This window comes from Notolepis coatsorum, assembly GCF_963971535.1.
Source record: "Notolepis coatsorum genome assembly, chromosome: 11".
NCBI classification, from domain to species: domain Eukaryota; kingdom Metazoa; phylum Chordata; class Actinopteri; order Aulopiformes; family Paralepididae; genus Notolepis; species Notolepis coatsorum.
This window is the reverse complement of record NC_140175.1, coordinates 81,942,971-81,969,692: the sequence shown is the minus strand read 5'-3', so window position 1 is coordinate 81,969,692 and position 26,722 is coordinate 81,942,971. Positions and strand designations below refer to the sequence as shown.

Genomic DNA, 26,722 nt, shown 5'->3' with positions numbered 1-26,722 from the left:
TTGCAAACGACATATTACATTGGAAATATTAAATAGATGTTATACTATAGTAAATTTGTGTCAGAGCTTAGGATGTGAGAAGGAAAGCAGACATTGTTACATTAAATAATTTAACCCTTCCACTAAATAACCATATAGATGGTTAAGTCCATTTAGAAATTTTTTGGACAGCCCATGTATTTGCATTTTTTAAATAAATCCAAATCACTTGGAGTGTGAATGTGTTATATCACCAGAAAGTACTCAACCTCTACTGTATTTGACTATGAATGAACACAACTCTCTAACTTACCATCTTTAAATAATAAAGTCCTCAACCTCTACTGTATTTGACTATGAATGAACACAACTCTCTAACTTACCATCTTTAAATAATAAAGTCCTCAACCTCTACTGTCTTTTACCATGAATGAACACAACACTCTAACTTAACATCTTTAAATAATAAAGTACTCAACCTCTACTGCCAAACAAGCCAGAGTCACACTGCTCATAAAAAACAACAACCATGAACCCCACCGTCATAGACAACTATCGTCCTGTCTCTTCTCTCCTTCCTTTCTAAATCACTTGAATGTGCTGTATCCAACCAACTTACTGATTATCTCTTACATAATTACCTCCTAGACCCTAATCAGTCAGGCTTCAGGACTGGTCACTCCACAGAGACGGCCCTCATAGCAATCACAGAGGCTCCCCACTTCAAAAGCAAAGGGCCTCTCCTCTGTTCTGATTTTCCTGGACCTGTCGGCAGCCTTCGACACAGTCAACCGTCAGATCCTCCGCGCATCCCTCGCAGGAATGGGAGTGACTGGCTCTGCGCTGGCATGGATGACATCCTACCTCGACGACCGCTCTTACCAAGTATCATGGAGAGGAACCCTGTCAGCCCCCCACCCCCTTCGGACGGGTGTCCCAGAGGGCTCGGTCCTTGGACCCCTGATCTTCTCCCTCTACAGCAAATCTCTGGTAACATTATCACGTCTCGTGCCAACTCCCAACCCAACTCTTCCTCTCCTTTCCTCCCATATATATCTATGTCTCTGAGCAAATCTCAGCCTGTCTGTCTGACATCTCGGCCTGGATGACGACCAACCACCTCAAACTGAACCTATAGGCAAAACAGAATTGCTTCACCTGCCGGCCAAATCCTCCCTGCTGACCGACCTTTCCATCACAGTGGAAAATGTAGCCGTGGCCTCGTCCCCGACCGCCAAGAACCTTGGTGTAGCCTTGAGGATTGGCTGAACTTCTCTGCTCACATTGCCGCAATGACCAGAACCTGCAGATTCCTCCTGAGCAATGTCAGAAGGATCCGCCCCTTCCTGACAAAAGAAGCCACTGAACTCCTTTTCCAATCAACGGTCATGTCTCGCCTCGACTACTGCAATGCACTGCTCGCTGGTCTACCGACCACCACCACCAAGCCTCTTCAACTCATCCAGGACCCAGCCGCCCGTCTGATCTTCAACCTACCAAATCCAGCCCATGTTACCCCACTTCTTAGGGACCTGCACCGCACGAATCCACTTCAAGGTCCTCGACCTGGCATATCGTGCGGCAATACCCTCCTCCAACCTACCACCTCCCTTTCCCCTTCCCTACTTTCTCTCCCTCTCCTGCCCCCCCCCCCCATCCCCTCGGTTTCCTTACTTCCCTGACTGTTCCCCTACTGGACTCTGTATCTGTTAATTGTTACCTGTGGTTGTATGTCCTGCGTTTTCATACTGTTTTTTATTCCCTGTGGTTCTTTGTTTCTTTGTTCATTTGTTTTGCTTATTGTCAGCGTCTTTGGGTTCCTGAAAAGCGCTTTATAAATCAAATGTATTATTATTATTATTTTTAAAGGGAAGTTTCAGCACTGTTTGATGAACATTGTTTCTCAGCTGAAAGAGTTGTACCCTTCCTGCTGACTTGTCTTTAACTATGAGTGAACATAACACTCTAACTTACCACCTTTAGATAATAAAGTACTCAACATCTACTGTCTTTAATTATGAATGAACACAACACTCAAACTTACCATCTTTAGATCATAAATTACTCAACCTCTACTGTCTTTAACTATGAATGAACACAAAATATAAATATAATCCACTTTCACCACTGGGCTTGACCATTAGGCATGGTGTGTGTGTGTGTGTGTGTGTGTGTGTGTGTGTGTGTGTGTGTGTGTGTGTGTGTGTGTGTGTGTGTGTGTGTGTGTGTGTGTGTGTGTGTGTGTGTGTGTGTGTGTGTGTGTGTGTGTGTGTGTGTGTGTGTGTGTGTGCGTGCGTGCGTGCGTGCGTGCGTGCGTGCGTGCGTGCGTGCGTGCGTGCGTGCGTGCGTGCGTGCGTGCGTGCGTGCGTGCGTGCGTGCGTGCGTGCGTGCGTGCGTGCGTGCGTGCGTGCGTGCGTGCGTGCGTGCGTGCGTGCGTGCGTGCGTGCGTGCGTGCGTGCGTGCGTGCGTGCGTGCGTGCGTGCGTGCGTGCGTGCGTGCGTGCGTGCGTGCGTGTGCGTGCGTGCGTGCGTGCATGTGTTGATAGATGATTCAGAGCTTTTGTTTCCAAAGAAAGCTATTCTTTTTTTCTGTCCTCCATGTGCTTTAACACTCTGAGTATCTGCTATCTACTCCTGATTAAAGAGGAAACTCTCAAGGACAGAACAGCAACAAGTGGAGCACAGTAAGTAATAACCCCCCCCCGCCACCCATGTGTCATATTATGTTTCAACTCAGTTTGCATTCTAGGGTCACATACAAAACACTGAGTCACTACCAGCAGAGGACATGCAGTTAAGATTTGTCCAAAACGCACCTTAAAACAAGTGTGTGCTCCGATAACACAGGCCGTGACTCAACTTTGAAGGGTGTGGTTAAATACATTAGTAGTGTGTCGTGTTTATACTGTACCTTTTTAATACCTTGTTTTATGGTTTGTAAAATAAAATAAAGTACTATACAAATTAATTATATCACATTGTTACACAGTGTATACAGCCTTTGTAAAGAAAAAGATCAATTGTAATTATTTATTTTTTTGGCTAACTGTGTGTGTTTTGTACAGTCAGTGTGTGTAGCCCCCTCCTTAACCCTCTGCCTTCACCAGCATCTGTCATGTAACACTGAAGAGCTCCTCCATAGCCACGCGGTCGTCTGTCTCGGAGGTGCGTTCAAGGCCTAATCCTCTGACAGTCTGGCCGTGAGTGGCGTACCTCCATACCATAATATACCATGCAGACTACCGTGCACATGCTAACACGTCACCAGCTGAGGTTATTAATCACATACATGCAGACATACAGACACACACACACACACACACACACACACACACAGAAAACCCTGGTCTTGTGCCAGCTATGTGACACAGAGTCTACTGGTACAGACTGCCACGGTGGGGGTGAGGGGGGGGGGGGGGGTACTCTCTACTAGACTAGGTGATGGAGACTGAACTGAACACTAAGCCCCGTGTCACAAAGGAGCCACCAAAGCTGCTGAGTATGCTAATGAGGTAGTTTCCATAACGTGGACCGGATTCCACAGGACTGGCTGGAACGGACTGTGCACTGTTACCTTCAAGATTCAAGAGGTTTATTTGTCACATATACCAGGGCTGGCAATGGCATACAGTGAAATGCGGGTGGCCATGCCTGCTTCGATTGTGCAAGAATACAATAGTAAGTATAAAATAAGTAGAAGATAATAAAATAGACATAAAATAGACATGATAAAAGTCTTGAGATAAATGCAATACAATGTTAGCTGCGAATTAAAGGCACTGGGTCCTATGTACACTACTATAGTTTTACTCTATATCCTTCAACTGTACAGCAGAGCTATAGGCCTACTGGTGTCAAATGTTACCCATGCACAGGGTTTTATTATTCTACTGCACGCATGCAGTCATTCATAAATAACGTGGCTTTTAACCACTTGTTTTATGTCTGAAATATTGTATTCATGTCGACCAACTAATGGGGCTGAATCCTAATTTGGATTAGATTAATTTAACAATCTAGCATTTTTGTACCTAATTTGTTTGCATTTTGTACTTCTAATCTGGTTGTACTTTAGTTTGTATATTGTATTTGTATAGTGTTTGGACTTTATTCTTTTTACTTTTTTACTGAAGCACATTCTCAGGGGGCTCATACAGAACCACGCATTTCACTGTAATGTACATGTACTTTATATGTGACAAATAAAACAAAACTTGAACTTAAGTTGAACTTGAAACGAGGAGCTTCGCCGATACTTTGCTTGTAGTCTCCTCCGGATCCACCTCGCGTCTTCTCTGCGTCCCCCGCTCCTCTTGGCTGACTCCACTCCACTGGTCCAGAGCAGCCCGTCTGTCTGTTACAGCAGCGAGTGTTGCGCTCATTAGTGGCCCAACATGGATCGCCTGTAGCATGCCAGCCCCAAAACACAAGAGGAGGATAACACACACAAGAAGAACCACAAGGGACCTGATGGAGTCCAGGATGAACAGAGTTTAGAAGCGGGCGTCTCTTCTTCTTTAATAGATTTACTCCTGGTCTTTTATTAAGACCCGGGTCACTTGCTTTGCCATGGAGTTCGGGCGACTTCATTTGAATCTGAGGACGGTGCTGCTGACAACGCTGATGTTTAAATGGGGTGAGTGACAGAGGGGGACTCGTTCCAGTGTTAATGGACATCTCCGGTTTGTCTTCTATTCTTTTTCCAATTGAAGTATATCTTTTTTTAAGAGGTGTGACAGGTTGTGTCCCCCCACAGGATGGAGTTACAGTAAGTGTGCATGAGGATCACTTGCAGTTGTTTGTGGGGCAGCTTGTAATCATTTTTTCTGTGAAAGCAAGGCAATATTTTGGTTTGCCAGGCAATATTTATTGGAGGGTGAATTAAAAAAAATAACTGTGTCTCCTAAGGTAAATTAAATCCAAATATAACTTGAACTAGTTCACGTTGCAAATAATCATTTATTATTCCTATGATTTCAAAATTCCACTGTAAAAAAGTATCATTCCAAAATAGAATCTATAATATAGTTTCTACATGTTCCTAACAATGTATTACTGGTCAGTCCACTACCCCCTGTGTCTACAGTATGTTCCTAAACAAAGTATCACTAACAAAGTATCAGTCAGTCCACTGCTGTCTCCTAGTTTCCAACTGGCTCCCGAATCCACTTTGTAAACCAGCATTGATGTGACACTCAAGAATGTCCCTCGTTGCTTGATTCCCGGCAGCGATGCACAGTGCTAACATTAAGTAACAACTCCCAGTGCAACAAGTGGCCTCAAGAGTCCCCTCGTTCCTCTCGGTGCTTTCAGGGATGCTGGCTAGCGATTGGTACAAGAGTGTGTTTTGGGGAGGGGAGGGGTTTAGGCTCGCACAGGAGTGGGGGGCGGCATGTCCATTGTTAACCATAACCATGACAACGGGCTGGACTAATTTCCAAGGAATTACAAAGAGACTTGTAATTTGAAAAAAAAGATTAGCATTTGGGGAGGAGGGGGGGGGGGGGGCTTCTCACTTCAAGAGCCACTGTTTGTTTTGAAACTGTGGGACCTCAGTGAACCAATCATTTTGCAAGTGGTATAATATAATAGTGGTATACTGTACATATATGCTGCAAGAAGTGGTTTACATTTTTTAAATAATAATAATATAAATATAATATATATATATATATATATATATATATATATATATATATATTGTTTTACAGTGCATTTATTAAGAAACATTCAGGGCAACTAGTGTGAGTAGGTTTTGTTTGTTTGTTTTATTTAATTTTTTCCTTTTAATTGACCACTCTGTTAAAGGAACACGCCAATAGAATGGGAAATTCGCTTACCATCTTCTCCAGAGTCAAGCGAGAAGATAGCTACCAATTTCCTCTGTTCGTTCAGTAGAAAGCTAGCCTAGCTTAGCACAAATGAATGGAAGCAGATACGGACTAGCTAGCCTAGCTGTTGTCCAAAAACACCTCTCCCAGAGTTTTAAGATATAGGCTAGCTGGTCTGTATCTGCTTCCATTCATTTGTGCTAAGCTAGGCTATAGCTTGCAGCCGGATGGCTTTCTAGTGGTCAGTTGATGGTTCAGAGGCAGAGGTCCAAGTCAAATCATCCATGCATGAACTAACAAGGCAGCCATGGGTGAGATCGCTGGTGAGGAGCTTTCATTGAGAGCTGCCTGAGAATGAACAGTAACACACTATGAGGTGAAAGAGTCTCAAGCACGAGCCCAGTTCCCACAGCAAGTCATTTGAATAGTATGCATTAATTTTTTTTTATGCCAATTGGAAGAGTCAGCATTAACCCTTTCACTATACCACACTAAAGAAGGTTAACCTTTCTTTAACCGTCTGTAGTGTGGTTGTGAAAGGGTTAACCCTTTGTCATGTGGCAGTGAAAGGGTTAACCTTCTGTATTGTCATAGTGAAAGGGTTAACCATTTGGTAGTGTGGTAGTGAAGGGTTAAAGTCATCAGGTATAAAGGCTGAAGCTGCTCCATAGACAATGAATGGCAGACCGATTTTGTATCCCTATTCACAGAACACCCTCCAGTGTGCTCACATTTACTGTCTGTTATCACATTTACTATCTCCATCCACTCTCTGTTATCACATTTACTATCTCCATCCACTGTCTGTTATCACATTTACTATCTCCATCCACTCTCTGTTATCACATTTACTATCTCCATCCACTCTCTGTTATCACATTTACTATCTCCATCCACTGTCTGTTATCACATTTACTATCTCCATCCACTCTCTGTTATCACATTTACTATCTCCATCCACTGTCTGTTATCACATTTACTATCTCCATCCACTGTCTGTTGTCACATTTATTACCTCCATTCACTCTTTGTTATCACATTTACGATCCCCATCCACTATCTGTTATCACATTTACTATCTCCATCCACTGTCTGTTATCACATTTACTATCTCCATCCACTCTCTGTTATCACATTTACTATCTCCATCCACTGTCTGTTGTCACATTTATTACCTCCATTCACTCTTTGTTATCACATTTACGATCCCCATCCACTATCTGTTATCACATTTACTATCTCCATCCACTCTCTGTTATCACATTTACTATCTCCATCCACTCTCTGTTATCACATTTACTATCTCCATCCACTGTCTGTTGTCACATTTATTACCTCCATTCACTCTTTGTTATCACATTTACGATCCCCATCCACTATCTGTTATCACATTTACTATCTCCATCCACTCTCTGTTATCACATTTACTACCTCCATTCAGGAACAGAATGAACACCTGCCAAGCACCAATGGCATGTAGATTTCCTCTTTGGCCGTTAAATTACAGAGGCTACTCAGCCACTCTGGCATGAAAAAAAAAATTAGGAGCCAACTTTCTGAATTAGGGAAATCTATTTTTAGAACACATCTTAAAGAGCATGGCAGCAGCAATAACAATGCACAGCAATATACAGATGCTTAATGCGTATTGTCAGTCACAATTGTCAGTTACCATTTGTAATAAATGCATTACCTCCACTCTGTCTGCAGAAGGCATGGAATGGCATATTTCTTCCATATCAATAGGCTATGAATGCTACGCAAAGTGGGCGACATGTTGTTGGCACAATTTGGAAATGCACAAACACGAACCAATGCTTTCTGCGTCATGTCCTCGCTCTACCTAGGTTATTATTTTAGGCCTTGTCTAAATCAAGCGCAGTATTTCCGTATGTCCAAACGTTTCGGACACAGAGAATCGCATGCTGTGTGCTACATGTCTGAAGGCAGCTCCAGGCAATGCCCACATCTGATTCTCAGCACATTGTCCCGAGTGCATGTCCGAAAAGGGCTTTAGATAATGCTAAACGGGCTGTATCCCAACGCAACAAACTTTTCACAGTAATGTTAGCATACTATCCATATAAACCTTCTTCTGCTCTCATGCTCCACTAGCTTCCTGCAACAACTCGTGCCTTTCTGGATTTATGAGTGAGATTTCAAATCATCTGAGCGAGATTTCAAATAATCTGCATTTGAAACTATTAACGTTGACTCATTCCTTTAGTCCACTAAAAGATATTCATTGAAAATTGCATATGAGGGTATTATATAGTAATAATAACACATGGAGATATACTAAAAAGCTATTTATAATTTTTGGCTGGTAAAAATGTTGTTCCCTGCTGTCGGTTACCACATTTAGTATCTCCATTCATTGTCTGTTATTCAGCTCCAGTTTTGGAGAGAGTTGCTCATGTTCACAGCTATGGAGTGCACTGTCTTAGACCATAGGAATTATATACTGTATGTGAATTGTTGAATTTGGCGGTGTTCCCCTTTAAAGTGCCCAGCAAGCTCGTTTAGGGAGCAGTGTTCGTATTAGAGTCTGAGACCCCCCCATTGTTGTGATTGCTGATTAGGCATGGCCACTTGCACTCAGACAGATGCCTATCTATCTCTCTCTCTCTCTCTCTCTCTCTCTCTCTCTCTCTCTCTCTCTCTCTCTCTCTCTCTCTCTCTCTCTCTCTCTCTCTCTCTCTCTCTCTCTCTCTCTCTCTCTCTCTCTCTCTCTCTCTCTCTCTCTGCTCCCTGGGACTTCCTAGCTGTGATGAAGTTGATATTGGGGTGGGGTGGGGGTTGAAGAGATAGCATGGGGCCCAAGTAACAAAAACAAACATTATCGGCATCCAATATCCCAATCACTAAAACATCACCTTTTAGAATAATGTGATCCCCCCCTCTCTCTCTTTCTGTGTTTCTGTGTGTGCGTGTATGTGTGTGTGTGTGTGTGTGTGTGTGTGTGTGTGTGTGTGTGTGTGTGTGTGTGTGTGTGTGTGTGTGTGTGTGTGTGTGTGTGTGTGTGTGTGTGTGTGTGTGTGTGTGTGTGTGTGTGTGTGTGTGCACTCTAGCTCCAGTTCAAGCCTCCAGATGAAAAAAGAGTGATTAGGGATCACTTTGAAGATGTACTTAGCCTTTTTTTTTGCCTTGGTTCTCAGCTGTGTGCCTTGAAGTCAGTGCAGGCGTGCCATGATATTTCGCTCAAACGAAAACAAAGTCAATGTCAAAAGAAAAATATAAAATGTGTTCATTAAAACATATTGAAATCAGTCAATGATAATACTTTCAGTTGTGTTCATTGGCCGGCAGCTGCTCATATTTCATATTATGTCCTTTTGTATGCCATTTTACATGAGGTGTGCCTTGGAATGTTGATTCTTGTTTTAGTGTACTGCTATCAAATGAGTTGTTCAGGAGGTAGTTTCGTCTGGTAATCTGAAGGTTAGAGTTAGCAGTGTCTCAGGAGGTAGAGCGGTCGTCTGGTAATCTGAAGGTTAGAGTTAGCAGTGTCTCAGGAGGTAGAGCGGTCGTCTGGTAATCTGAAGGTTATAGTTAGCAGTGTCTCAAGAGGTAGAGCTGTCGTCTGGTAATCTGAAGGTTATAGAGTTAGCAGTGTCTCAGGAGGTAGAGCTGTCGTCTGGTAATCTGAAGGTTAGGGTTAGCAGTGTCTCAGGAGGTAGAGCGGTCGTCTGGTAATCTGAAGGTTAGGGTTAGCACTGCAGTGTCTCAGGAGGTAGAGCGTTTTTTTTTAAGGCAAAGTACACCTTCAAAGTGATCCCTAATCACTCTTTTTTCATCTGGAGGCTTGAACTGGAGCTAGAGTGCACATGTACACACACACAAACACAGAAAGAGAGAGAGAGAGGGGGGTGTATAGTGGTAGGAGGGTCTGGTCCTCCTGGCAGATGTCAGAGGCAGCTTCTCCTATCACCCCCCTCCCACCTCTGGATCCTGCCTGTAGATTAATGGCAGTGACAGTTCAGTTGATAGGGAGGTCACTAGCTGTCTGAGCTCTGTCTTGTGCTAATGGAGAAGGACATGAGAGACATGAGACTCCAAGATAGGAGGAGAGTAGAGAGAGAGAGAGAGAGAGAGAGAGAGAGATATGAAAAAAGAGGGGAGAGGGGGAGAGAAAGAAAGAAAAATAGAGAGAGAGGAAGAGAGAGAAAGAGACACAGAAAGAGACAGAGAGGAAGAGAGAGGAGAGAGAAAGAGAGAGAGAAAGAGAGAGATGAGAGAGAGAGAGAGAGAGAGAGAGAGAGAGAGAGAGAGAGAGAGAGAGAGAGAGAGAGAGGGGAGAGAGAAAGAGAGACAGAGGAAGAGAGAGAGGAGAGAGAGAGAAGCCCCTTTCACACATGAGAACCAGGTGCAGGCGTATAGTGTTGTCACGATACTGGAATTTCGAACTTCGATACGATACCTTGAAAAGTATCGATATTCTATACCATTTTCGATACCACAGGGAAAAAGGTTCAATCTTAAAATGTAAAAAAATATATATATATATATTTTCTTTTTTCTTTTTTTTTATACATTTTGTTTTTGTTGCTGGTTGATTCTCCTCAGCTTCTCTCTGGTACTACAAGAGAAGATAAATATAACACTTTTAAAACCCTTTGTTTATCTTTAGATCACACATTTAAAAATAACTGTTCATCTCACTTCAACAATTTTTATTGCAGAACATGGTATTTTCTCAAGCAGACAGATGTAAACACTGTAATCTGTGTTGCATGTACCTGACAAACTGAACTGTTGTATTACAGTCATATTCCAACTTAACTGAATGCACATGTGTGTGTGTGTGTGTGTGTGTGTGTGTGTGTGTGTGTGTGTGTGTGTGTGTGTGTGTGTGTGTGTGTGTGTGTGTGTGTGTGTGGACTACTGTACTATTACAGGTATTGAAATTAACAATGCAACTTCCTTATACAAAAAAAATAAAAAAAATATGAATAATTAAATATCGATATTTCGGGAAATGAGTATTGAAACCGCTTTAAATATTCAGAATCGATATGTATCGATTTTTCGATATTTTTGACAACACTATCAGCAGGCGTGGCCTGGAGTTGCCCTCTCAAACATGTAATGAATTGACATGGTTTAGGTGAGGGGTGGCGCCTATGGGTACAGCGAGGGCGCGATGCAGAGTACCTCCTCTGCCTGTGTACGGAAAATCATAATTTAAAATATTTATTTAATTGCCATGTAAATTCAACATTGTTGTAAATGAGGGCACCCTCAACAAGGTTTGAAATCCAATCAAATAAGGGTCAACAGTATTCCATGTTATAGTATTATTATGTACAGTTATACAGGTATAAAAACACTATGGTAGTCATATTAACAAGCGGTATAACTAGTGAGGGTATACAGATATAGATATATAAAAAGGATTATATGCAGGTATATTCAGACAGATATATATTTATACAAATATAAATATATAGGTAACACTTTATAATAACACTCAGTTATAAGACCTTTATAAGGTATTTGTAGATAATGAACTAATCATGAACAAATCATTTATATACATTATTAGATTATTATTAAATAATTTATAACTATATTTGTATAACATTTACAAATCAGTTCTACATTATTTATAACTCATTATCAACATTGTTTGTACTTGATTTGTTCATCATTAAATAATGTTGTTTAATGTGTAGTAACATTTGTAGATGCTTTGAAAAATGGATATGAAAAAACGCCTATACTGTACCTCCATTTATTTGTTCATGTTCAACAAATGATTTGTTAAGAGATTCATAAAACATCTATAAATCAGCAGATGCTATTGTGTGCCCTAATATAAAGTGAAGCCTATTCATCATTAACAAATGTCTAATAGTTTGTTTATTTGTGGACTTTTATGAATACACACGAAGCAATTACCAGACTTGTCTTTTCATGTTTAACAAATGATTTGTTAAGACATTCATAAAACCTCTATAAATCATTTGCAGATGCTATTGTGTGCCCTAATCTGAAGTGAAGCCTATTCATTATTAACAAATGTCTAGTTAATTATTTGTTTACTTTTTCAACACCTGTTACAAATGTTGTAGACAGCTTTCGGATACACCCTTCTGTGTGACATCAAACAGTGACAGAATAGATAAATGCAATTTAATTAATGCAAATACATTTTGTGCATAACATATAGTGTAACTAAATAACTTGGCTCTGCTAATGTATCGTGCTTCCATTCAACAGACAGCAACACATGTGAAGTCAAGTCTCACTCGCGTGATACTTCCTCTACATCAGGGGTGCCCAACCTTTTTTGAACCAAGATCTACTTTTTAATTTGCCACCTAGCCGAGAGCTACCAGCCCAAATTTGTCCTACTCTCGGCTAAGATAAGATAAGATATTCCTTTATTGATCCCCTTGGGGAAATTCAGGCATAATAGCAGCATGGGGGAAGGGGGGGGGGGGTACAGGTAGTAAAAACAACACAAATGTCAATATAATTTACTATCTAACTAACTGAAAAATATATTCACAGTGTCATAAGGTGCATAAGGCTAGTATTAGTACTAATAGTATTACCCATTCAATATGCACATGACAGAAAATATTATATGCCATATAATATTTTCTGTCATGTGCATATTGAATGGGTAATACTATTACTACTAATACTAGCCTTATGCACCTTATGACACTGTGAATACTGTGAATATATTTTTCAGTTAGTTAGATTCTAACTAACTGAAAAATATATTCACAGTATTCAGTGTCATACGGTGCATAAGGCTAGTATTAGTAGTAATAGTATTACCCATTCAATATGCACATGACAGAAAATATTATATGGCATATAATATTTTCTGTCATGTGCATATTGAATGGGTATATAATATAATATGCTATTTTATATATCATTGTAACAGTGTAGTGTAGGACTTACAAGAATGACAAGACTGTAACTGTAACTTCTCAAGTTTATTTCACACTCTGCACATACTCTGTCAATACCTGGCCAGGGTACTGCTGGGTCCTAGTGCCCCCCAGGTTACACTATATGTTATGCACATGTATTTTATATGTTAATAAAATTGCATTTATCTATAGTCCTAATTCTGTCACTGTTTGATGTCACACAAAAGGGTGTATCCGAAAGCTGTCTACAACATTTGTAACAGGTGATGAAAAAGTAAACAAATAATTAACTGTATTAGGCATTTGTTAATGATGAATAGGCTTCACTTCAGATTAGGGCACACAATAGCATCTGCAAATGATTTATAGAGGTTTTATGAATGTCTTAACAAATCATTTGTTAAACATGAAAAGACAAGTCTGGTGATTGCTTCGTGTGTATTCATAAAAGTCCACAAATAAACAAACTATTAGAAATGTGTTAATGATGAATAGGCTTCACTTTAGATTAGGGCACACAATCGCATCTGCAAATGATGTATAGATGTTTTATGAATGTCTTAACAAATCATTTGTTGAACATGAACAAATAAATGGTACAGTATAATCATTTTTTCATATCCATTTTTCAATCTACAAATGTGTTACTACACATTAAACAACATTATTTAATGGTGAACAAATTAAGTACAAACAATGTTGATAATGAGTTATAAATAATGTAGAACTAATTTGTAAATGTTATACAAATATAGTTATAAATTATTTAATAATAATTTATTTATGAATGTATATAAGTGATTTGTTCATGATTAGTTCATTGTCTACAAATACCGTATAAAGGTCTTATAACTGAGTGTTATTATAAAGTGTTACCACTATATAAATACAATATATACAGCATTATTTTTGTATGTTCATCATACTCAATTATATGGGTAGACTTGAGGTTTGAGATTCAACCGAATGACGAAACGGCCGTAACACTTCTGGTGCGGTCAAGAAACCAGCTAGATCTGACTTGTGGTCAAACGCATGGGCCCCCAAATTATCTTTTTGCCTAGGGCCCCCAATAGTCTAGGGACAGCTCTGTATGTTAAACATAATGGGTACAGAGTATTATGGGTAGTCATACACACTCCCAAAAACAGTTCAATTGTATTGCATGAATGCAACAGAGGGCATGAGTTCTACCTTCTACTAGGAACAATTATCAGCTCTCAGAACAGGGCGTATCACTGCAACGTAGGCTGTGTGACCCGGCAGCAGGCTTTACTCTAGACGTCCTCCTCTCTTTACCCTCATCCCCCCTCCTCTTCATGCTCCTCCCTCCTCTACTCATCCACCCCCCCTCCTCTCCATGCTCCTTCGTCCTCTACTCACCCATTCCACCTTCTCCTTATCGACATCACCCCACTCACCGACACACCCCACCCCCACCCATGACCCAGGCCAGGTCTGGCACCTTCTCTGACCTCCTTGACCTTGCCCTGCTCTAATCCTCCCTAGTGCTTCTTCAGGCCAATCCCCTCCCTCCTCTTAAGCCCCCGGTATAGCGGGACAGTACCTGCACAGATTACAGCTGCAGCCGGGCGCGGCTCTCTCAAACCCTGTGTCAGAACTCCCTGCACTGTGTCATCCGCACGTGCGTATACACGCACACAGTGAGACGAAAATACACTCACATGCAAAAACCTGGTGAGCACGTTAAGAGAGAGTAAAACACTATAGATACACCTGGTGAGCATGTTGAGAGAGAGAGAGTAAAACACTAGCTACACCTGGTGAACATGTTGAGAGAGAGAGAGTAAAACACTAGTTACACCTGGTGAACATGTTGAGAGAGAGAGAGTAAAACACTAGCTACACCTGGTGAACATGTTGAGAGAGAGAGTAAAACACTAGCTACACCTGGTGAACATGTTGAGAGAGAGAGTAAAACACTAGTTACACCTGGTGAACATGTTGAGAGAGAGAGTAAAACACTAGCTACACCTGGTGAACATGTTGAGAGAGAGAGAGTAAAACACTAGTTACACCTGGTGAACATGTTGAGAGAGAGAGTAAAACACTAGCTACACCTGGTGAACATGTTGAGAGAGAGAGAGTAAAACACTAGTTACACCTGGTGAACATGTTGAGAGAGAGAGTAAAACACTAGTTACACCTGGTGAACATGTTGAGAGAGAGAGTAAAACACTAGTTACACCTGGTGAACATGTTGAGAGAGAGAGAGTAAAACACTAGTTACACCTGGTGAACATGTTGAGAGAGAGAGTAAAACACTAGCTACACCTGGTGAACATGTTGAGAGAGAGAGAGAGTAAAACACTAGTTACACCTGGTGAACATGTTGAGAGAGAGAGAGAGTAAAACACTAGCTACACCTGGTGAACATGTTGAGAGAGAGAGAGTAAAACACTAGTTACACCTGGTGAACATGTTGAGAGAGAGAGTAAAACACTAGCTACACCTGGTGAACATGTTGAGAGAGAGAGAGAGAGAGAGTAAAACACTAACTACACCTGGTGAACATGTTGAGAGAGAGTAAAACACTAGCTACACCTGGTGAACATGTTGAGAGAGCAGTGGCGGCTGGTCGATAGGGGCGCTAGAGCGCCGCCCTCCCTGGTTAAAAGAAGAAGAATACGATTTTTTCTTTTCTTTTTTGGGCCCTATAAATAAAATAAACATGTTTAAAATGAATAATATTTACTCATTTTAAGTATGTTTGTGTTTCCAATGCACAATATAATGTTAATATATCAAATATAAATAATTGTTTTCATTAACAACAGGAAGTGACTCCTTTCCGTAGCCGCATTTCTCTCGGGCTAGACGCAATAGGCGTCTATTCTTTCCGTAGCCGCATTTCTCTCAGGCTAGACGCAATAGCGCTTACAGTGGGCGTGCACTGGTTTCATCGCTGTATCCGTTGCAGCCAATCAGTGCGTAACGCGCTGTGCGTTGAAATATGATGTATTATGATGGAAGCCGGGCGCTTTTCCAAGCGATCTATTATCATCTAAGCAAGCAGCGTCGAGACTTTCCGTAGCCGCATTTCTCGGAGACGCTCTCTGATTGGCCGACGCCAGTATTTTCCGTAGCCGCATTTCTCGGAGACACTCTCTCTGATTGGCCGACGTCAGTTTCTGGTTAGGAAGGTAGTTAGTTAGTTACTCGATGCTGTTGTGTTGTGATGCAGTCACTCTGGACAGTGGATATACATCGACAACAACCAGCTACACCTGGTGAACATGTTGAGAGAGAGAGAGAGTAAAACACTAGCTACACCTGGTGAACATGTTGAGAGAGAGAGAAAGTAAAACACTAGCTACACCTGGTGAACATGTTGAGAGAGAGAGAAAGTAAAACACTAGCTACACCTGGTGAACATGTTGAGAGAGAGAGAGTAAAACACTAGTTACACCTGGTGAACATGTTGAGAGAGAGAGTAAAACACTAGTTACACCTGGTGAACATGTTGAGAGAGAGAGAAAGTAAAACACTAGCTACACCTGGTGAACATGTTGAGAGAGAGAGAGTAAAACACTAGTTACACCTGGTGAACATGTTGAGAGAGAGAGTAAAACACTAGTTACACCTGGTGAACATGTTGAGAGAGAGAGAGTAAAACACTAGTTACACCTGGTGAACATGTTGAGAGAGAGAGAAAGTAAAACACTAGCTACACCTGGTGAACATGTTGAGAGAGAGAGAGAGTAAAACACTAGTTACACCTGGTGAACATGTTGAGAGAGAGAGTAAAACACTAGCTACACCTGGTGAGCATGTTGAGAGAGAGAGAGTAAAACACTAGTTACACCTGGTGAACATGTTGAGAGAGAGAGTAAAACACTAGTTACACCTGGTGAACATGTTGAGAGAGAGAGAGAGTAAAACACTAGCTACACCTGGTGAACATGTTGAGAGAGAGAGAGTAAAACACTAGTTACACCTGGTGAACATGTTGAGAGAGAGAGTAAAACACTAGTTACACCTGGTGAACATGTTGAGAGAGAGAGAGAGTAAAACACTAGCTACACCTGGTGAACATGTTGAGAGAGAGAGTAAAACACTAGTTACACCTGGTGAACATGTTGAGAGAGAGAGAGAGAGTAAAACACTAGCTACACCTGGTGAACATGTTGAGAGAGAGAGAGTAAAACACTAGCTACACCTGGTGAACATGTTGAGAGAGAGAGAGTAAAACACTAGCTACACCTGGTGAACATGTTGAGAGAGAGAGTAAAACACTAGTTACACCTGGTGAACATGTTGAGAGAGAGAGAGTAAAACACTAGTTACACCTGGTGAACATGTTGAGAGAGAGAGAGTAAAACACTAGTTACACCTGGTGAACATGTTGAGAGAGAGAGTAAAACACTAGTTACACCTGGTGAACATGTTGAGAGAGAGAGTAAAACACTAGTTACACCTGGTGAACATGTTGAGAGAGAGAGAGAGTAAAACACTAGTTACACCTGGTGAACATGTTGAGAGAGAGAGTAAAACACTAGTTGCACCTGGTGAACATGTTGAGAGAGAGAGAGAGTAAAACACTAGCTACACCTGGTGAACATGTTGAGAGAGAGAGAGAGAGAGAGAGAGAGAGAGAGAGAGAGAGAGTAAAACACTAGCTACACCTGGTGAACATGTTGAGAGAGAGAGTAAAACACTAGTTACACCTGGTGAACATGTTGAGAGAGAGAGAGTAAAACACTAGCTACACCTGGTGAACATGTTGAGAGAGAGAGTAAAACACTAGTTACACCTGGTGAACATGTTGAGAGAGAGAGTAAAACACTAGTTACACCTGGTGAACATGTTGAGAGAGAGAGTAAAACACTAGCTACACCTGGTGAACATGTTGAGAGAGAGTAAAACACTAGCTACACCTGGTGAACATGTTGAGAGAGAGTAAAACACTAGTTACACCTGGTGAACATGTTGAGAGAGAGAGTAAAACACTAGTTACACCTGGTGAACATGTTGAGAGAGAGAGTAAAACACTAGTTACACCTGGTGAACATGTTGAGAGAGAGAGAGTAAAACACTAGCTACACCTGGTGAACATGTTGAGAGAGAGAGAGAGAGTAAAACACTAGTTACACCTGGTGAACATGTTGAGAGAGAGAGAGAGTAAAACACTAGTTACACCTGGTGAACATGTTGAGAGAGAGAGTAAAACACTAGTTACACCTGGTGAACATGTTGAGAGAGAGAGAGTAAAACACTAGTTACACCTGGTGAACATGTTGAGAGAGAGAGTAAAACACTAGTTACACCTGGTGAACATGTTGAGAGAGAGAGAGTAAAACACTAGTTACACCTGGTGAACATGTTGAGAGAGAGAGTAAAACACTAGTTACACCTGGTGAACATGTTGAGAGAGAGAGAGTAAAACACTAGTTACACCTGGTGAACATGTTGAGAGAGAGAGTAAAACACTAGCTACACCTGGTGAACATGTTGAGAGAGAGAGAGAGTAAAACACTAGCTACACCTGGTGAACATGTTGAGAGAGAGAGTAAAACACTAGCTACACCTGGTGAACATGTTGAGAGAGAGAGAGTAAAACACTAGCTACACCTGGTGAACATGTTGAGAGAGAGAGTAAAACACTAGTTACACCTGGTGAACATGTTGAGAGAGAGAGTAAAACACTAGTTACACCTGGTGAACATGTTGAGAGAGAGAGAGTAAAACACTAGTTACACCTGGTGAACATGTTGAGAGAGAGAGAGTAAAACACTAGTTACACCTGGTGAACATGTTGAGAGAGAGAGAGTAAAACACTAGCTACACCTGGTGAACATGTTGAGAGAGAGAGTAAAACACTAGCTACACCTGGTGAACATGTTGAGAGAGAGAGAGTAAAACACTAGTTACACCTGGTGAACATGTTGAGAGAGAGAGTAAAACACTAGCTACACCTGGTGAACATGTTGAGAGAGAGAGAGAGAGAGTAAAACACTAGTTACACCTGGTGAACATGTTGAGAGAGAGAGTAAAACACTAGCTACACCTGGTGAACATGTTGAGAGAGAGAGCAAAACACTAGTTACACCTGGTGAACATGTTGAGAGAGAGAGAGTAAAACACTAGTTACACCTGGTGAACATGTTGAGAGAGAGAGAGTAAAACACTAGTTACACCTGGTGAACATGTTGAGAGAGAGAGTAAAACACTAGTTACACCTGGTGAACATGTTGAGAGAGAGAGAGTAAAACACTAGTTACACCTGGTGAACATGTTGAGAGAGAGAGAGTAAAACACTAGCTACACCTGGTGAACATGTTGAGACAGAGTAAAACACTAGTTACACCTGGTGAACATGTTGAGAGAGAGAGTAAAACACTAGTTACACCTGGTGAACATGTTGAGAGAGAGAGAGAGAGTAAAACACTAGTTACACCTGGTGAACATGTTGAGAGAGAGAGAGAGTAAAACACTAGTTACACCTGGTGAACATGTTGAGAGAGAGAGTAAAACACTAGTTACACCTGGTGAACATGTTGAGAGAGAGAGAGTAAAACACTAGTTACACCTGGTGAGCATGTTGAGAGAGAGAGAGTAAAACACTAGTTACACCTGGTGAACATGTTGAGAGAGAGAGAGTAAAACACTAGCTACACCTGGTGAACATGTTGAGAGAGAGAGAGTAAAACACTAGTTACACCTGGTGAACATGTTGAGAGAGAGAGTAAAACACTAGTTACACCTGGTGAACATGTTGACAGAGAGAGTAAAACACTAGTTACACCTGGTGAACATGTTGAGAGAGAGAGTAAAACACTAGTTACACCTGGTGAACATGTTGAGACAGAGTAAAACACTAGTTACACCTGGTGAACATGTTGAGAGAGAGAGTAAAACACTAGTTACACCTGGTGAACATGTTGAGAGAGAGAGTAAAACACTAGTTACACCTGGTGAACATGTTGAGAGAGAGTAAAACACTAGTTACACCTGGTGAACATGTTGAGAGAGAGAGTAAAACACTAGTTACACCTGGTGAACATGTTGAGAGAGAGAGTAAAACACTAGTTACACCTGGTGAACATGTTGAGAGAGAGAGTAAAACACTAGTTACACCTGGTGAACATGTTGAGAGAGAGAGTAAAACACTAGTTACACCTGGTGAACATGTTGAGAGAGAGAGAGTAAAACACTAGTTACACCTGGTGAACATGTTGAGAGAGAGAGTAAAACACTAGTTACACCTGGTGAACATGTTGAGAGAGAGAGAGAGAGTAAAACACTAGCTACACCTGGTGAACATGTTGAGAGAGAGAGAGTAAAACACTAGTTACACCTGGTGAACATGTTGAGAGAGAGAGAGTAAAACACTAGTTACACCTGGTGAACATGTTGAGAGAGAGAGAGTAAAACACTAGCTACACCTGGTGAACATGTTGAGAGAGAGAGAGTAAAACACTAGCTACACCTGGTGAACATGTTGAGAGAGAGAGAGTAAAACACTAGTTACACCTGGTGAACATGTTGAGAGAGAGAATAAAACACTAGTTACACCTGGTGAACATGTTGAGAGAGAGAGTAAAACACTAGCTACACCTGGTGAACATGTTGAGAGAGAGAGAGAGAGTAAAACACTAGTTACACCTGGTGAACATGTTGAGAGAGAGAGTAAAACACTAGTTACACCTGGTGAACATGTTGAGAGAGAGAGAGAGAGTAAAACACTAGTTACACCTGGTGAACATGTTGAGAGAGAGAGAGTAAAACACTAGTTACACCTGGTGAACATGTTGAGAGAGAGAGAGTAAAACACTAGTTACACCTGGTGAACATGTTGAGAGAGAGAGAGTAAAACACTAGTTACACCTGGTGAACATGTTGAGAGAGAGAGAGTAAAACACTAGTTACACCTGGTGAACATGTTGAGAGAGAGAGAGAGTAAAACACTAGTTACACCTGGTGAACATGTTGAGAGAGAGAGTAAAACACTAGTTACACCTGGTGAACATGTTGAGAGAGAGAGAGTAAAACACTAGCTACACCTGGTGAACATGTTGAGAGAGAGAGAGAGTAAAACACTAGTTACACCTGGTGAACATGTTGAGAGAGAGAGAGAGTAAAACACTAGCTACACCTGGTGAACATGTTGAGAGAGAGAGAGAGTAAAACACTAGTTACACCTGGTGAACATGTTGAGAGAGAGAGAGAGTAAAACACTAGTTACACCTGGTGAACATGTTGAGAGAGAGATAGTAAAACACTAGTTACACCTGGTGAACATGTTGAGAGAGAGAGAGAGTAAAACACTAGTTACACCTGGTGAACATGTTGAGAGAGAGATAGTAAAACACTAGTTACACCTGGTGAACATGTTGAGAGAGAGAGAGAGTAAAACACTAGCTACACCTGGTGAACATGTTGAGAGAGAGAGAGAGTAAAACACTAGTTACACCTGGTGAACATGTTGAGAGAGAGAGAGAGTAAAACACTAGTTACACCTGGTGAACATGTTGAGAGAGAGATAGTAAAACACTAGTTACACCTGGTGAACATGTTGAGAGAGAGAGAGTAAAACACTAGTTACACCTGGTGAACATGTTGAGAGAGAGAGAGTAAAACACTAGTTACACCTGGTGAACATGTTGAGAGAGAGAGAGTAAAACACTAGTTACACCTGGTGAACATGTTGAGAGAGAGTAAAACACTAGTTACACCTGGTGAACATGTTGAGAGAGAGAGTAAAACACTAGTTACACCTGGTGAACATGTTGAGAGAGAGTAAAACACTAGTTACACCTGGTGAACATGTTGAGAGAGAGAGAATAAAACACTAGTTACACCTGGTGAACATGTTGAGAGAGAGAGTAAAACACTAGTTACACCTGGTGAACATGTTGAGAGAGAGAGAGTAAAACACTAGTTACACCTGGTGAACATGTTGAGAGAGAGAGTAAAACACTAGTTACACCTGGTGAACATGTTGAGAGAGAGAGTAAAACACTAGTTACACCTGGTGAACATGTTGAGAGAGAGAGTAAAACACTAGTTACACCTGGTGAACATGTTGAGAGAGAGTAAAACACTAGTTACACCTGGTGAACATGTTGAGAGAGAGTAAAACACTAGTTACACCTGGTGAACATGTTGAGAGAGAGTAAAACACTAGTTACACCTGGTGAACATGTTGAGAGAGAGTAAAACACTAGCTACACCTGGTGAACATGTTGAGAGAGAGAGTAAAACACTAGCTACACCTGGTGAACATGTTGAGAGAGAGAGTAAAACACTAGCTACACCTGGTGAACATGTTGAGAGAGAGAGTAAAACACTAGCTACACCTGGTGAACATGTTGAGAGAGAGAGAGTAAAACACTAGTTACACCTGGTGAACATGTTGAGAGAGAGAGAGTAAAACACTAGTTACACCTGGTGAACATGTTGAGAGAGAGAGTAAAACACTAGTTACACCTGGTGAACATGTTGAGAGAGAGAGAGTAAAACACTAGTTACACCTGGTGAACATGTTGAGAGAGAGATAGTAAAACACTAGTTACACCTGGTGAACATGTTGAGAGAGAGATAGTAAAACACTAGTTACACCTGGTGAACATGTTGAGAGAGAGAGAGTAAAACACTAGTTACACCTGGTGAACATGTTGAGAGAGAGAGAGTAAAACACTAGTTACACCTGGTGAACATGTTGAGAGAGAGAGAGTAAAACACTAGTTACACCTGGTGAACATGTTGAGAGAGAGAGAGTAAAACACTAGTTACACCTGGTGAACATGTTGAGAGAGAGAGAGTAAAACACTAGCTACACCTGGTGAACATGTTGAGAGAGAGAGTAAAACACTAGTTACACCTGGTGAACATGTTGAGAGAGAGAGAGTAAAACACTAGTTACACCTGGTGAACATGTTGAGAGAGAGAGAGTAAAACACTAGTTACACCTGGTGAACATGTTGAGAGAGAGAGAGATAAAACACTAGTTACACCTGGTGAACATGTTGAGAGAGAGAGAGAGTAAAACACTAGTTACACCTGGTGAACATGTTGAGAGAGAGAGAGTAAAACACTAGTTACACCTGGTGAACATGTTGAGAGAGAGAGAGTAAAACACTAGTTACACCTGGTGAACATGTTGAGAGAGAGAGAAAGTAAAACACTAGCTACACCTGGTGAACATGTTGAGAGAGAGAGTAAAACACTAGTTACACCTGGTGAACATGTTGAGAGAGAGAGAGTAAAACACTAGTTACACCTGGTGAACATGTTGAGAGAGAGAGAGTAAAACACTAGTTACACCTGGTGAACATGTTGAGAGAGAGAGAGTAAAACACTAGTTACACCTGGTGAACATGTTGAGAGAGAGAGTAAAACACTAGTTACACCTGGTGAACATGTTGAGAGAGAGAGAGAGTAAAACACTAGCTACACCTGGTGAACATGTTGAGAGAGAGAGAGTAAAACACTAGTTACACCTAGTGAACATGTTGAGAGAGAGAGTAAAACACTAGCTACACCTGGTGAACATGTTGAGAGAGAGAGTAAAACACTAGTTACACCTGGTGAACATGTTGAGACAGAGAGTAAAACACTAGTTACACCTGGTGAACATGTTGAGAGAGAGAGTAAAACACTAGTTACACCTGGTGAACATGTTGAGAGAGAGAGAGTAAAACACTAGTTACACCTGGTGAACATGTTGAGAGAGAGAGTAAAACACTAGTTACACCTGGTGAACATGTTGAGAGAGAGAGAGTAAAACACTAGTTACACCTGGTGAACATGTTGAGAGAGAGAGTAAAACACTAGTTACACCTGGTGAACATGTTGAGAGAGAGAGAGAATAAAACACTAGCTACACCTGGTGAACATGTTGAGAGAGAGAGAGTAAAACACTAGCTACACCTGGTGAACATGTTGAGAGAGAGAGAGAGTAAAACACTAGTTACACCTGGTGAACATGTTGAGAGAGAGAGTAAAACACTAGTTACACCTGGTGAACATGTTGAGAGAGAGAGAGAATAAAACACTAGCTACACCTGGTGAACATGTTGAGAGAGAGAGAGTAAAACACTAGTTACACCTGGTGAACATGTTGAGAGAGAGAGTAAAACACTAGCTACACCTGGTGAGCATGTTGAGAGAGAGAGAGTAAAACACTAGTTACACCTGGTGAACATGTTGAGAGAGAGAGAGAGTAAAACACTAGTTACACCTGGTGAACATGTTGAGAGAGAGAGAGTAAAACACTAGCTACACCTGGTGAACATGTTGAGAGAGAGAGTAAAACACTAGTTACACCTGGTGAACATGTTGAGAGAGAGAGTAAAACACTAGTTACACCTGGTGAACATGTTGAGAGAGAGAGAGTAAAACACTAGTTACACCTGGTGAACATGTTGAGAGAGAGAGAGTAAAACACTAGTTACACCTGGTGAACATGTTGAGAGAGAGAGAGTAAAACACTAGCTACACCTGGTGAACATGTTGAGAGAGAGAGTAAAACACTAGTTACACCTGGTGAACATGTTGAGAGAGAGAGTAAAACACTAGTTACACCTGGTGAACATGTTGAGAGAGAGAGTAAAACACTAGTTACACCTGGTGAACATGTTGAGAGAGAGAGTAAAACACTAGCTACACCTGGTGAACATGTTGAGAGAGAGAGTAAAACACTAGTTACACCTGGTGAACATGTTGAGAGAGAGAGTAAAACACTAGTTACACCTGGTGAACATGTTGAGAGAGAGAGTAAAACACTAGTTACACCTGGTGAACATGTTGAGAGAGAGAGAGTAAAACACTAGTTACACCTGGTGAACATGTTGAGAGAGAGAGAGAGTAAAACACTAGTTACACCTGGTGAACATGTTGAGAGAGAGAGAGAGTAAAACACTAGTTACACCTGGTGAACATGTTGAGAGAGAGAGAGTAAAACACTAGTTACACCTGGTGAACATGTTGAGAGAGAGAGTAAAACACTAGTTACACCTGGTGAACATGTTGAGAGAGAGTAAAACACTAGTTACACCTGGTGAACATGTTGAGAGAGAGAGAGAGTAAAACACTAGCTACACCTGGTGAACATGTTGAGAGAGAGAGTAAAACACTAGTTACACCTGGTGAACATGTTGAGAGAGAGAGAGTAAAACACTAGCTACATCTGGTGAACATGTTGAGAGAGAGAGTAAAACACTAGTTACACCTGGTGAACATGTTGAGAGAGAGAGAGTAAAACACTAGTTACACCTGGTGAACATGTTGAGAGAGAGAGAGAGTAAAACACTAGTTACACCTGGTGAACATGTTGAGAGAGAGAGAGAGTAAAACACTAGTTACACCTGGTGAACATGTTGAGAGAGAGAGAGTAAAACACTAGTTACACCTGGTGAACATGTTGAGAGAGAGAGTAAAACACTAGTTACACCTGGTGAACATGTTGAGAGAGAGAGTAAAACACTAGTTACACCTGGTGAACATGTTGAGAGAGAGAGAGAGTAAAACACTAGCTACACCTGGTGAACATGTTGAGAGAGAGAGAGTAAAACACTAGTTACACCTGGTGAACATGTTGAGAGAGAGAGAGTAAAACACTAGCTACACCTGGTGAACATGTTGAGAGAGAGAGAGAGAGAGAGTAAAACACTAGTTACACCTGGTGAACATGTTGAGAGAGAGAGAGAGTAAAACACTAGTTACACCTGGTGAACATGTTGAGAGAGAGAGAGAGTAAAACACTAGTTACACCTGGTGAACATGTTGAGAGAGAGAGTAAAACACTAGTTACACCTGGTGAACATGTTGAGAGAGAGAGTAAAACACTAGCTACACCTGGTGAACATGTTGAGAGAGAGAGAGAGTAAAACACTAGTTACACCTGGTGAACATGTTGAGACAGAGAGTAAAACACTAGTTACACCTGGTGAACATGTTGAGAGAGAGAGTAAAACACTAGTTACACCTGGTGAACATGTTGAGAGAGAGAGTAAAACACTAGATACACCTGGTGAACATGTTGAGAGAGAGAGTAAAACACTAGCTACACCTGGTGAACATGTTGAGACAGAGTAAAACACTAGCTACACCTGGTGAACATGTTGAGAGAGAGAGTAAAACACTAGCTACACCTGGTGAACATGTTGAGAGAGAGAGTAAAACACTAGTTACACCTGGTGAACATGTTGAGAGAGAGAGTAAAACACTAGTTACACCTGGTGAACATGTTGAGAGAGAGAGTAAAACACTAGCTACACCTGGTGAACATGTTGAGAGAGAGAGTAAAACACTAGTTACACCTGGTGAACATGTTGAGAGAGAGAGAGAATAAAACACTAGCTACACCTGGTGAACATGTTGAGAGAGAGAGAGAATAAAACACTAGTTACACCTGGTGAACATGTTGAGAGAGAGAGAGTAAAACACTAGCTACACCTGGTGAACATGTTGAGAGAGAGAGAATAAAACACTAGCTACACCTGGTGAACATGTTGAGAGAGAGAGAGAATAAAACACTAGCTACACCAGGTGAACATGTTGAGAGAGAGAGAGTAAAACACTAGTTACACCTGGTGAACATGTTGAGAGAGAGAGAGAATAAAACACTAGCTACACCTGGTGAACATGTTGAGAGAGAGAGAGAGAATAAAACACTAGCTACACCTGGTGAACATGTTGAGAGAGAGAGAGTAAAACACTAGTTACACCTGGTGAACATGTTGAGAGAGAGAGAGAATAAAACACTAGCTACACCTGGTGAACATGTTGAGAGAGAGAGAGAATAAAACACTAGCTACACCTGGTGAACATGTTGAGAGAGAGAGAGTAAAACACTAGCTACACCTGGTGAACATGTTGAGAGAGAGAGAGTAAAACACTAGTTACACCTGGTGAACATGTTGAGAGAGAGAGAGTAAAACACTAGCTACACCTGGTGAACATGTTGAGAGAGAGAGTAAAACACTAGTTACACCTGGTGAACATGTTGAGAGAGAGAGTAAAACACTAGTTACACCTGGTGAACATGTTGAGAGAG

General features: G+C 41.3%; 1 protein-coding gene across 1 annotated transcript in view; it reads left to right on the top strand.

Annotated features, from left to right (window-relative positions):
* Positions 1 to 4,547: 4,547 nt before the first annotated feature.
* Positions 4,548 to 26,722, top strand: part of crb2a (crumbs cell polarity complex component 2a) — a gene marked incomplete at both ends in the record, with an annotated part of 77,573 nt that continues 55,398 nt past the window's right edge. Inside the window, one exon of the mRNA XM_084325149.1 lies at positions 4,548 to 4,614. Coding sequence (XP_084181275.1) covers positions 4,548 to 4,614 — 67 coding nt within the window. The remainder of the gene's footprint in view (positions 4,615 to 26,722) is intronic.